Raw genomic sequence first — 12,426 nt, forward strand, 5'->3', positions numbered from 1 at the left:
TAACAACGCTGAGGCTGGAGCTCAGGGCTTCATGCCTGCAAGTGCTCCGTCAGCCAAGCTGCATCTCCAGTCCCAGTGCAGTATCTTTCTTTTGCTCCTATACTTATGATGAAGACAGTTTTGAAACACCTGTGTAGGGGGGTTTGGGGAGTTTAAGGGGTTGGGGATAGGCAGGTGAGGATTTAGCAGAGGGGAGTCTAGGAGTTCCAAAATATCTACAGGAAGTGGGGATCAGACAAACCCTGCAAATTTGTTAATAGGGCCCTTTCCCTACCTAGGCATTACAATTCCACCCCAACCAAAAATATAATAGATTGGAAAATAGAGTCTTTACTGGGTCTCCTGGAGGAAACGAACAAAAGACATCATCATTTTCCTATTGCAGTTCATCTGAAAGCATTGCAAATATAGAGGATTAAAACAGTCCCGCTTATTCTTGCAGTTAGAGGCTGGATATTGAAGGTTGCCATGTCAACAGGGATGTGTTTCTTTTGGTGGCTTTAAAGAAGAATCCATTTTCTTCCTATTTCAGCTCCCGGAAGTTTTATTCCTTGGCCTGGAGGCCCACACAACTTATTTATTTATTTGATAATGCTAAATGTATCCATTTGGTTGAAAAAGATTAGAAGTTACTTTAATTTAGTAACAATTAATTGAAGCTTATTCTCTCTGTCTTGTTTTGAAATGACTCATATTTTTCATTCCTCGAGTCCCTTCACCCTCTTGATTCTGCTGTTGTATCTGCTGTCCACTGATTAGTCTCTCTGACTTCCTTTGTGATCATATTGGGCTAATCCAACTAATTTAGGATAGTTCCCTCATTTCAGAATCCTTAATTTAATCATATATGCATATCATTTATGTTTCAGGCCACATGATTGAAAGTTCCAAGGAGCTAGTGTAGACCGCCTAGAGGGTTCCTCTGTGTAGCCTGCTGTAGGGCAGGAAGCTTAGCTGGTGCCTCTGTCCTCGAAATCTCTCTGGGGTCATAAAACTTCTTTGGAGGAGGAGAAATCCTGTAAGGAAGGGCTTTGGACTAAAAGCCTATGTGGGGCCTGGCATGATGAGGTGAAGCTCTGAGAATGAGGAGAACTCTACCAGGACCAGGAAGTTGAGAATTCTCTGGAGTGTTCCATCTTGGTCAGGTCACAGAAGATGCTACAAGGTCCCTGACACACTGAAAACAGACTAAGGTAGGAATAAAACAGTACTATTTTTAGATTTGAACATTGTGGCACGCACCTGTAATGCTTGCATTTGGGAGGTGGAGGCAGAAGGCTCAAGGTTCAAGGTCATCCTCAGCTACTTAGGTAAGGTCAAGGCCAACCAGGGATGCGATCCTGTCTTAGTACTTCCACTGCTGTGACAAAATGCCACGACCACAAGCTGCTTGGAGAGGAAAGGGTTTAATTCATCTTATAGCTCTCAGGTCACACTCCATCATGGTGGGAAGTCAGGGCAGAGACTGAAGCAGAGGCCATGGAAGAACACTGCTTACTGGCTTGCTCTGCTTACTTTGTTATAGAACCCAGGACCACCAGCCCAGGGATGTACTACCAGCAGTTGTCTGGATCCTCCTACACTGATCATTAATCAAGAATCTGCCTGACACAGACTTGCCTTCAGGCCACTTACAGAGACATTGTTTTCAGTTGAGATTCTTTCCTCTCAGATGACTCTAGCTTCTGTCAAGTTGACAAAATAACTAGCTAGATAAGATCCCTTATCAGGAAAACTAAAAAATGAAACCAAACCAAATTACTCTCAAACAGTATCTACCTCCAGGGGGTGACTGAGAGGATAAACTGAATTAATACATTCAAATTGTTTAAGACACCGCCTGGCACATACTTAACACTGAGGGTTGGGTCTCTCTGGCTGTTCCATATTACCTGGATCTCATCTCACTCCCTCACCAGCCCCTGGGCCCACAGGAAGCAGAGCAATGTTGAAATCATATCAAACTTAGGAAAGATTAGGCTGGCTAGTGGTCTGAACTTGCAGGGGGCAGGTATCCTGACATCCTACCGACGAGCATCTATCTCTTTTGCTGCTAGAAGTTTCAACCTGCTCTTACAGCAGAAGAGCCCAGAGCAGAGCCTCAGCCTGCTGGTTTCATTTCAGTTTCTCATTGACTCCTGATGTCTTCGAAGGGATATAAAGCATGTAGCTAAAGCAGAAATGATTGGATAGGAGAGGTGGGGCCAGAGAAGAAGAGAGAGGGACCAAGGTAGAAGAGATTCATTTAATTGTCTGGGATTCTTTGCAATGTCCTGGAGGTGGAGGGGACTGGAGCTGGAGGAGTGACCACTGGGCTGGATGATGGCTGATGAAGAACACATTTTGCTTAAGAAGCTGCACACAGTCAGAGCTTTTGTTCCTAGTAGGTCTACTGAAGTGACCTTTGGGAGGCATTTCTCTGAATGGCAGCTTCCTCATTTGGATGGTTCAGTCCCTCCACTTACTCCCCCTCCTCATGTAGATGGCAGGACCTGTAGAACCCCACTCCCTTTTGTGCTGCGTTTAGCCCCTTCCGTTTTCAGAGTCCATTCTTCTCTTGTGTTGAGGCCTGGAGTGGCATCATCTGCTTCTGCTGTTCCTGCTGCTGTTGCTTCTGTTTTCCTCTGCTCCTGGGGAAGGAAGGCAGATATTTGTGTTTGCAGCCTCCTGTTTGGGTCTGAGATGGGGCAGCCTCCCCCCTCAGCTATGACTAGCCATCTGTTATCTGCTCTCAGTTGGCAACCACTTCTTCCTGGAGTTGAGAACCCCAAGGATTATGGGAGAATCTTCCACTTGGAGATAAAGGGCCAAAGCTCTGATGTGGAAGAGGAGCCTGGGGTCTGAGCCTTGGTGCCGCCCCAGCTTGGGGAGGTGACCTGGCGTAAGTCACTGATCCCCTTTGGGGTATACCTACCTGCTCTTCAGGTCCTGCACTGTGTCTGGCAGCGGCTGGCCCAAGGTCTCTGGCAGCAGGGCAGTGACAGCACTGGCGATCACGGGGACAGCGCCAAAGATGAAGAGAGGCATGGAGGGGTAGAACTCTGCAGTCATGCTCACCAGTGGGCTCACGATGCTGCCCACCCGGGCCATGGTGCTGCCCATGCCCAGGCCTGTCTGCCTGTGGTCAGGTAGGTGTTGGTTAGAGCTCTGGCATGGGTACATTTGGAGCAGGGCAGTTCCCTGCTCCATCCCTGTGCCTCCCTTTTCCTACTTGATTAGCAAATGATTCCGCATTTTTGTGCTTGGCTGTTGTTTGTGCTCGAATCAAATCCAGGGCCTTGCATAGACCAGGCCGATGCTTTACTAAGGACCAGTAGTTGGGGCGACTTTTAAGACAGAAAGGGAAACTGAGAAGGGCTGTGGTCAGAGAATCGAGAGATGTGAAACTGAGTTCTGCCTCTGACCTTAAGCTGCTGTGTGACCTTCAGCCAATCTCTTTATGATCTCTGGGCTTCAGTTTCCAGCTGTCACGTGAGACCACTGGGTAAGACTGGGGATTCTGGAATGTTTTTTCTTCCTTTTCCCCCACCCCCTGGCTGTGCTAGGGATGGAACTCTCGACCTCACACCCACGAGACAATTGCCCCACCCCCCAGCTGTACCCCATGCACCTGCAAACCTGAGGGATCACAGTTGTCTCCATCTCACAGAAACCTATTAGTCAGGACCCCAGGGGAAGGGACCTGGAAGCTGGCAAGATGGCTCAGCAACTAAGAGCACTGGCTGCTCTTGTAGAGGACCCAGGTTCAATTTTTAATACCTACACGACAGCTCATAACCATCTGTAACTCTGGTTGTAGCAGATCTGACATTCTCTTCTGTGCCCAATGGGCACTAGGCATGCACATGGTATATGTACATACGTGTGCGCAAAACACTCATATATTACATAAAAATAAATAAATCTAAAAATAAATCCTGAGAACATAAAAACCAAGAACATTCCCTATGAAAGAAGAGGTTAAAAACATCTCAGAAGGTAACTGCATTGGGGTTCACACGTGAGCTGTGTGATCTTGGAAAAGACAAGTAACTTCTCTGTGTCTCTGTTTTCACACATGTAAAAGGAAAACGATATTGTCTACTTTGACCTGTTTTGAGAAATAAGTGAGTTAAGATTTGTGAAAAGATTAAGACAGTGCTTTGGTACACAGTACATGTTTTTACCTGAGTGGTTAGTACATAGATCTCACTGTCTAGGAATCATGAAGTCTTGGAATAGTATCCAAGATGCCTCAGGGTTCTTATCCTAGCACCGCGACCTCTTAGGTCTTTGACATTTCATGTGATTTTATATTCAATTCCTTTTTTTTTCCCAAAACAGGGTTTCTCTGTGTAGCACTGGCTGTCCTGGAACTCAGAAATCCACCTGCCTCTGCCTCCCAAGTGCTGGGATTACAGGCATGCGCCACCATTGCCCAGCTACATTCAGTTTTTAAGGTAGACATATTGTTTATTTGTTAACATCTCTCCAGTCTTACCATAAAGTGGTGCTGAGTTGGCTTGTATGACTGGGATATTGTCAGGAATGGTTCATGTAGGAGGTTGCATGTGTGTTTGTGTCTTTGATTTTAGATATGCTGCTTGGTTTAAGATGAAGTTTGGATATGATTACAGCTTGTAACTTGTGTTCCAGGTCTTTAGTTTATTGCTTTTGAGATGTGACTCTTTACCCTATTTGAGTTGGTAAGTTCTAGATCTCCTCTAGGGTTAGGTGATGGCTGGACAGCCACAACTCTGTCAGCCAGACCCTGACATGTGTAACTGAATGGTTTCTATATATTTTGCTCCAATGAATGGTTTTTGGAGATGGTCTGGATACTAGGCTATACTCTGGGGTTCTGGCTTTAATGTAAGCAAGGGACTATCCTTCCCTAGACCCTTCATGCATTGGGGTCTCACTTACCGAATCACTGTGGGGTACAGCTCTCCAGTGTACAGGAAGATGCAGTTGAAAGAGGCAGCCAGGCAGCCCTTCCCTAGCACAGCCAGGGATGTGCGAATGATTGTATGGTCTAGAGAGAAAGGAGTGGGGAAATGGGGAACATGGGAATTGAGGTTGGAGGTACTGTTTTTTTTTCTTCTGAGAAGCTGGGTTATGTCTGAAGGGGCAGGGTGGATGGGACTGAGCGCCGAGAGACTGGCAAGTGCTCACCCTTCGGTATTATGCCATTCACTAGGATGCAGATGCCTGCCAGCAGCAGGGAGGCCAACTGCGCAGGCCGGCGGCCCATGGAGTTGATGACTAGGAAGCACACAAACTTGGCAGGCAGGTCCACAGCGCCAAAAATCACCTGGATAAGGTACATGCTGACCCCAAAGCCCTGCAGGTCCATGACCAGCCCGTAGTAGGCAAAGCTGGTGGCAAACCTGGTATGAGGGAGAGGAATGTGGAGCTGGTTAGATGGGCTTAAACAAGGGTGATCACAGCTGGGCAGTGGTGGTGCACGCCTTTAATCCCAGCACAAGAGGCAGATGCAGGCAGATCTCTGTGTTCGAGGCCAGCCTGATCTACAAAGTGAGTTCCAGGATAGCCATACAGAGAAACCCTGTTTTGAAAAACTAAAATCAAACCAAACCAGAATCAACCAGTTCCCTGTCCCCCAAAACCCTAAGAAAACAAAACAACAAAAATCAAGGATGCTCTTCCATAAAGATAGCAATGTGTGGAGTATCCTGCTTTGGGACCTGGGCTCTCCTTTGGTTATTGTTTCTTTAGACATATTTAAACTGCACAGTTGTAGTATTGGGGCAGTCCCCCAATCCTGTGCTAACTTGGCACCCCAGGGAGTTGGAGAACTTTCATTTAGTTGCTAAGTAGGGTTTATACACTTTTAGTCTTTATCTTATCTGCTAGGCTGAGGGAGGACAGGTTACTGTGTAAGCTACATCAAGGTGCTGGTAAGGGCTGGAATCCTCCGAGATTTACCTATATTTCTGGGATGAATATTTAGGGGTTCACAGAGCTTAGGTTTGGGGATAGAACCTTCTACGGAGAATAAACCAAAAACTGGGAGCAAAGAATTCTTTGGTGAGACTGTTCTTCTCATGCCCCACTTAACTGTCATGGGATTACCATGGTGACACATGAGAGAGAGAGAGAGAGAGAGAGAGAGAGAGAGAGAGAGAGAGAGAGAGAGAGAGAGACAGAGAGACAGACAGAGAGACAGAGAGACAGAGACAGAGACAGAGACAGAGAATGGTAACATTGTACAGGGAAAAGAAGATTTGAGCTTATATCATCCTGGTCCCAAGTGTGTACTGGGGAGTATGTGTGGGTTCTCTTGTGCCTGTGCTGGTTTCCCTCCAGGCACCACCAGAGCAATAGTCTCAGTGTTTTCCAAATCACACTGGTTTGATCGCACAACATAAACCTGTGGGCTCTGGAAACCACTGGTTCTTACGAGGTGGTTTATACTGGAACAGGGCTGAGAGAGAGAGAAGTGGGGAGACTAGTGACCAGTTTGAGCTAGGACACTGGGTTGAGCTGGAAGATGATTGTTTCTTTGAGGCTGTCACTACCAGCCACACAGATCTGCTGATTGTTCTTCCAGTTCCCTCCCTTTTGCACCCATTTCATCCACGCCCTCCTCCAGCCTGTGGGTCCAGCAGTGTGTCTGTCTGAGCCTACCATAGCATGGAGAGGCAGAGGAAGAGGTGTCGAAGGGTGGGGCAGCGCAGCAGCTCCATGGCTGAGGCCTGGCCTTTGCCCAGAGTCAGTTCCTTCTGCAGGCTGGTCCGGAGCACCTGTTGGGATGGGTGTGACTCAGGGCCTGAGCTTTTCCTAGGGGACTCTCTTGTCCAACCTCCTAGCCTTGGGTCTTGATATTGGGGCTTGGGTTGGAGCTCAGGTGTGTCTAGGAACAAACGAGTCTTGCCTCTATACTCAGCTTAGCTCCCTCTTCTTGTTTCCCGTTGATCTTGGCCACTTTCTGCAGAGCTCGGAGGGTGAGGTCCAGCCTTCCTGAGGAGGAGTACCAGCGGGCTGACTCAATGAAGAACCTGGAAGTGAGGATGAGAGAGGGCAGATGTTGTCATGGTCTCAGTTTCAGTCTTCTAGGTTAGAGGTATCTACAGACTACAGATTACAGCAGGGTTTTATTTATGTTTTGGATATCAGGGCCCTTGCCAAGAGCCCTTTAAGGACAAAGGCCAGCTCGATAAAGACCCATCTCCCAACCCAGAAACCCAGCTCTTAGGTTCTGCGTAGAGGCATGCCAGCAGGCAGGTCAAACTGGGATGCCAGAAAATTGCCACCCTCCTTCAGGACAAAACCTGTTCAACAGAAGCATTGGCTTGGGGTCAGCTTTATGGCTTGATGGACTCTCTGGGGAGGTTTGAGCCAAGCTCTGGGAGATGGCCTGTCCCTTGTAGCCCTGTAGACTTCAGGCAATCTTTCCCGCCCCCAGATCCCACATACCAAGAGTAGATGAAGGCAATGAAAAAAGGCACAGAGACCACAAGCTGCAGGTGGCGCCAGTGGGGCACAGCATAGGCGATACCAGCCAGGAGGAACTGGCCCAAGCTGTAGACATAGCCAATCAAGGTGCCCACATAGGCACGCGTGTGAATAGGCATCCATTCCACATCTGGAAAGGGTTAGAGTAGAGTGGTGGGAGTATTTGGGCTGCTAGATGAGAAAGGACCCTTCTCTCCCTCCCTCCCACTCTCCCTCCCTCCCAATTGCGTTCTTCCACGACTCTGTAGAAGGTGTATCCGTGAGGGTTGGGTGCCAGGGTTGGGAGAGTGGAGACATTAAGTGGAAGTAGGAATTGGGAGTTAGATGCAGGATTTCCCGGAACGGGCCTCTCCATGCTCCTGCTGCTTTTTGGCCCTGCCCTAAGGGCCTGACTACAGCCCTTTCCCCTGCAGAGTTACTCTGACCACTCGGTCTGCTCTCAGCAGAAAGCACTGTCTTTCCCTCAGTCCTGGACTGGATTTACCCTCAGTGGTCAGAGCACTACTTTTTTTCCATCCTGGAGCATCAGTCCAGGTAGGAAGGGGACCACTACTCTGCTAAGGTCTCGAGAGGAAGGGCTGGGTTTCTGATGGACTTCTGATTCTACTGCTGGGATACACTTGATATATTGACTTCGGAGCCTTAGGCATGTCTTAGCTCTATCTCAGGCCTAGCTAGTTCCTTTCATCTAGAGAACTGTGAATTCCTGAATTTCTTCTGGGCTTGAGGGATGAATTTTCCTTTTTCTCCCCAGTCTCAGATTCATTATTTGGGAAATTGTGTGTGTTTGTGTGTGTGTGTTTGTGTGTGTGTGTGTGTGTGTGTAAAATCTACTAGAGGAAATATACTGATGATTTATGAATACACTATTCTTAGTCACTAAGTGTGTCTGGTGCATATGATGCTGCCTCATCCTTATTTAGAAATGCTAGACTAACTACAATATTAAAATAATTACAATATTTTAAATTAATTTTAAGAATTGAAATTGATCTGGGTGTGGTGGTGTTTGCCTGTAATCACAGCACTTGGGTGGGTGAAGCTGAGTGTTATGAGTTGGAGGCTACATGGCAAAGCCATGTATCAAAACAAAACAAGCAATACCAACAAAAACAGAGCGAGATCTAACTTCCGGCTAGGAGTGCCTTTGCTATTTTTAGATAGGATGTTTCTTTTTTAAAAAAAATTACACTTTTATTTACACCTGGCTTGTCTTAGGCACTCTGACTACAGAGTTGGCAATCTCATTCTAAGTGAGGGGTCAAGATGGTGTGAGTTGGACACTGTGGAAGCCAGTGTTAATGTTGACTGGAAATGCAGATCTACGGGAGGTATTGGGTTGAGAGGACATGGGGCTCAGAAGGTGAGGGCTTTGGGAGGAAGCTGGCAGGACTGGGTGGTGAGAGGGGACATGGCGAGCAGTCCTCACTTAGTGTCATGCAGTTGATTGCAATGCTAGCCAAAGACATGCCCGAGAGGAGCCGGAAAATGCAGTAGACAGTGTAGTTGGGTGCATACGCAGCACAGGTTCCCGACACAGCTGTTTGCAGGTAGTTCAAGATCAGCACCTTCCGACGGCCCAGCCTGTGGGGAGGGAAGACCTGTGTCAGGGGCCTGAGGACCACTGGCAGCCATGCTGAGCTCCACAGGAGAGGAGTAGCTGCCTAGGGTGACGCCCCAGACTGCAGTCTTCTGAGGACCTAAGAAGAATCCTGAGTTTTGCACTTAAGCCAGCCACCCCCGCCTGAAAACCAGCCAGGGGTCCCCAGTCCCACTTTAGCCCAGCTCTTTGGCTTACCCAGGACTGACCTGTCTGCCAGGTAGCCAAACATCATGGCTCCCAGCAGCACTCCCACCATGTACAGAGACTGGGCCAGCTGGCGGAAGGCCCGATGAGAGCACACAAGGTTCCACTGTGGGGAGAGGGAAGCCAGGGTTGGACAGAGAAGAGCCCGATGCAGGGAGGCCCCTCAGCCTCCTCTAGGAAGGTCTCCAGGGGCCACATCACCCTCTTTAAGTAATACTTCTCTCTGTTGTTTGTGTCACAGTTCCTGGGAGATAAGAATGCTTACAACACTCAGCAACTTCCACATCCCCCCAACTCTTTTTCTCTCCTCCGTGTGTCTGTCTGTCTTTCTGTCTGCCTGCCTGCCTGCCAGTAGGAGGTAAAGTAGTGTCATATGGAGAGAAAGTCCCAAATCCTTACCTCAGTCACGATGGTTGAAGGGAAGGTGCTGTTGTCATAGACCCAGCCATCAATGCAGGGCTCTGTGACTCCGGTGCCATTGGCCTCTGTGCCGTTATGAAAGGGTGGTCCCCACTGGGCAGAAGTAAAGCGGAGGCAAGATTTGGGTCGTCCTTGCTTGTCCAGGGGCAGCCAGGCCTCCAGACCTCTATCTTTGCTGAGGTTGGCATTGGCAGGTGGGCGGCAGTGGTGAGTGGGAATAGCGGCAGTGAAGTTCTGCAAGGTGTTGTGGGAAGCCATCAGCAGCAGGGGAACAACCACCATGGTGACTTGGATCAGCTGGAAGCGTCCGACGCCCCCCACCTGTTTCAGGAGGTCATTGAAGGCCATGGGGCTGGGCCAGGCTGCGTGGTCAATGACTGAGGACCTCCAGTCCTAGGACTTGTGTCTGTCTTTCTGCTGCCCTTTGCCTGAGGAGTGGGACTGCCACTGCTTCTGCAGCTGAGTGACTCCTGGAGCTGGAGCTGAGCCGGTTCTGTGGCGGGACGGCGGGCTGGTGGGCTGCCCCTCCTTTCTCTCTCCCCTGGTTCTGGCCCTCCCTTGCCCTCGCCTCTTTTCTTCACTTCGGGGGTCTGGACAGCTCAGCTTTCAGGGTCTGCTGGAGCCCTGACTCTTACGCAGTTAGCTTTTAATCTTTGTCCTGAAAACAATGAGTTAAAGTGTGACTTGGTGTCAGAAGGATTAACCCTGTGAGTATTCCTTGTGTCAGTGGAATTTCTCCAAGTAGGTATGAAGGGCAAGGAAGGATGGATGAGACTGAGAGTGAGTGGATTCACTAGGGGAGGCTATTTTGGCAGCAGGATGCAGAAGGGGACAAGGTGGGACCTCCTATCTTCCTTCTATTGAGCAGTCTGGGCTCTGGAAAAAGTGGTGGCCTTCTGAAGGCTTCTGTGGATTCCATAGTCTGTCTTAAAACCAGAAAAACATAGCAAGTTCTGTTGAACCTGAATGTCATATTGATGGTTAATTTTTTTTTTAAAAAAGTGTAGCCCTAATATTGAACAGACCATGTTTGTATCGAAAATTATGCATTGATTTGAAACTGATCTGACTGGGAATAGTATATCTTATTTGCTAAATTGAGCAACCCTGATCTTTGGTCTCCTGAGAACAGACAGCCCACATCTTGCAGGTACATGGCTTTGTACAACTGGAAGGAATAACAGAGGTCAGAGGTTGCTCTTGAAGGCTCACGGGGACCACGTAGAAGAGTCTCATGTATTTCAGGGTGGCCTTTCGGTCAATACTAAGCTAAGAACCAGCTAAGGCTGGTATTTAAGGGCTCCTCCTGGCTCTATCTCCCTGATGCTAGGATTACAAAGGTAAACCACCACACTGTTTATCTTAGATTATCTGTCTGTCTATCTATCTATCATCTATCTATCTATCATCTATCTATCTATCTATCTATCTATCTATCTATCTAGTTTGTGTGTGTGCTTGTGTACACGTGCACATACGCGCCATAAGTTGTGCGTGGAAGTCTGAGGATAGCTTGTAGAAGTAGTTTCTCTCTTTTTACCATATGGGCTTTGGGGATTGAACTCATGTCATCAGGCTTGGTAGCAAGCCTTTACCTGCCATCTCACTGGCCCATTTCCTCCTTTAATTGTTCTTGTTTCAATTTTTATCCCCTTGTATTTTTTTATTTCTAAAAATTATTTTGCTTATTTCATACATATTGGTGTTTAGCCTGCATGTATATCTGTTCGCCATATGCGTGCCTGGTGGCAATCTTGTGTCAGATTCTGTGGAACTGGCATTACAGACAGCTGTGAGCCACTATGTCGGTACTGGGAATTGATCTGGGATACTGTACAAGAGTAGCAAGTGCTCCTAACCACTGAGCTGTCTCTCTATTATTTTCAAAACACGGTTCTCTGTGTAGCCTTGGCTGTCTTGGAACTTACTCTGTAGATCAGGCTGGCCTTGAACTCAGAGAGCTACCTGCCTCTAGAGTGTTGTGGTTAAAGGTATGAGCCACCACTGCCAGGATAATTTTTATTTTCCTTAAATGAACATGAACCTATTTTATTTTTAGCCTCAAGTTTAGGACCTGACTTGAATTCCTCCAACAGTTTTTGGATTGTGAGCCCTGGTTACTCGCAGTCAGAGGCAGTGGTGAGCACTAATTGAATGTTTCTCTTGGATCCGATTGGTTGGATCACAGACTGAGGAGGCTGAGGGCAGGCTGCTACTCTATGGCTTTGATTTGTAAGGTGCATCTAGTGTAAAACACTGAACCCTGGAGTTGGTCCTCTTTCCATATTCTCATACTGTGTGATAGAAGCAAGTTATTAAACTCGTGTCTACCTCTTTCAAAATCGGGATGATTTTCATGTCCCCTTAATTTTGTTCTTAGAGGGTTAAGTAAATCAACATAAGCAAAGAGTTTAAAGAAGCCTTTATCCAACTATGCAAGTTTGTGCCTGTAGTCCCAGCTTCTGGGGAGCCTGAGGCAGGAGGATTGAGCTCAGGAGTTCAAAACCAGTTTGGGCAGGAGGATAAATACTCCACGCTTAGTTTTGGCTACAGAGTGACTTTGATGGCACCCTGGACTTGATGAGACTCTAGGTTAAAGAATCTCTTACCATATGGGCTTTGGGGATTGAACTCATGTCATCAGACTTGGCAGCAGGCTGGAAATAAAGGTAGATACTATGCTTATTCAGACTGCAGTTCTATGCATTAAATTGGGATGGGGTTTATTGCCCATGTAGGTC

The 12,426-nt window shown here is 47.7% G+C and overlaps 1 protein-coding gene across 5 annotated transcripts; it reads right to left on the reverse strand.

Annotated features, from left to right (window-relative positions):
• Window positions 1–2,281: 2,281 nt before the first annotated feature.
• Slc22a6 (solute carrier family 22 member 6) lies at window positions 2,282–10,033 on the reverse strand. 5 transcript variants are annotated; one of them, XM_052173235.1, is made up of 10 exons: window positions 9,665–10,033; window positions 9,268–9,371; window positions 8,888–9,042; window positions 7,420–7,588; window positions 6,878–7,001; window positions 6,631–6,746; window positions 5,155–5,369; window positions 4,906–5,014; window positions 2,915–2,986; window positions 2,282–2,627 (listed from the first exon to the last, which is right to left on the reverse strand). In XM_052173235.1, exons 1-10 carry the CDS (start codon window positions 10,031–10,033, stop codon window positions 2,540–2,542), a joined length of 1,521 nt encoding a protein of 506 aa, XP_052029195.1. In that variant the 3' UTR covers window positions 2,282–2,539. The 5 variants fall into 5 exon arrangements, with proteins under 5 accessions (XP_052029195.1, XP_052029188.1, XP_052029179.1 ...); XM_052173228.1 differs by having other exon boundaries at window positions 2,282–2,699; XM_052173219.1 differs by having other exon boundaries at window positions 2,915–3,118.
• Window positions 10,034–12,426: the final 2,393 nt, after the last annotated feature.

The sequence above is a fragment of the Apodemus sylvaticus genome, chromosome 1, assembly GCF_947179515.1.
Source record: "Apodemus sylvaticus chromosome 1, mApoSyl1.1, whole genome shotgun sequence".
Taxonomy (NCBI): Eukaryota; Metazoa; Chordata; class Mammalia; order Rodentia; family Muridae; genus Apodemus; species Apodemus sylvaticus.

Coding starts and splice junctions, on each gene's coding strand:
- Slc22a6 (XM_052173203.1), bottom strand. CDS start 10,033: ATGGCCTTCAATGACCTCCTGAAACAGGTGGGGGGCGTCGGACGCTTC. Junction 3,119..4,905: donor CTGTACCCCACAGTGATTCG/GTAAGTGAGACC, acceptor ACCTGACCACAG/GCAGACAGGCCTGGGCATGG. Junction 2,700..2,914: donor GTGCAGGACCTGAAGAGCAG/GTAGGTATACCC, acceptor GTCATAGCTGAG/GGGGGAGGCTGCCCCATCTC.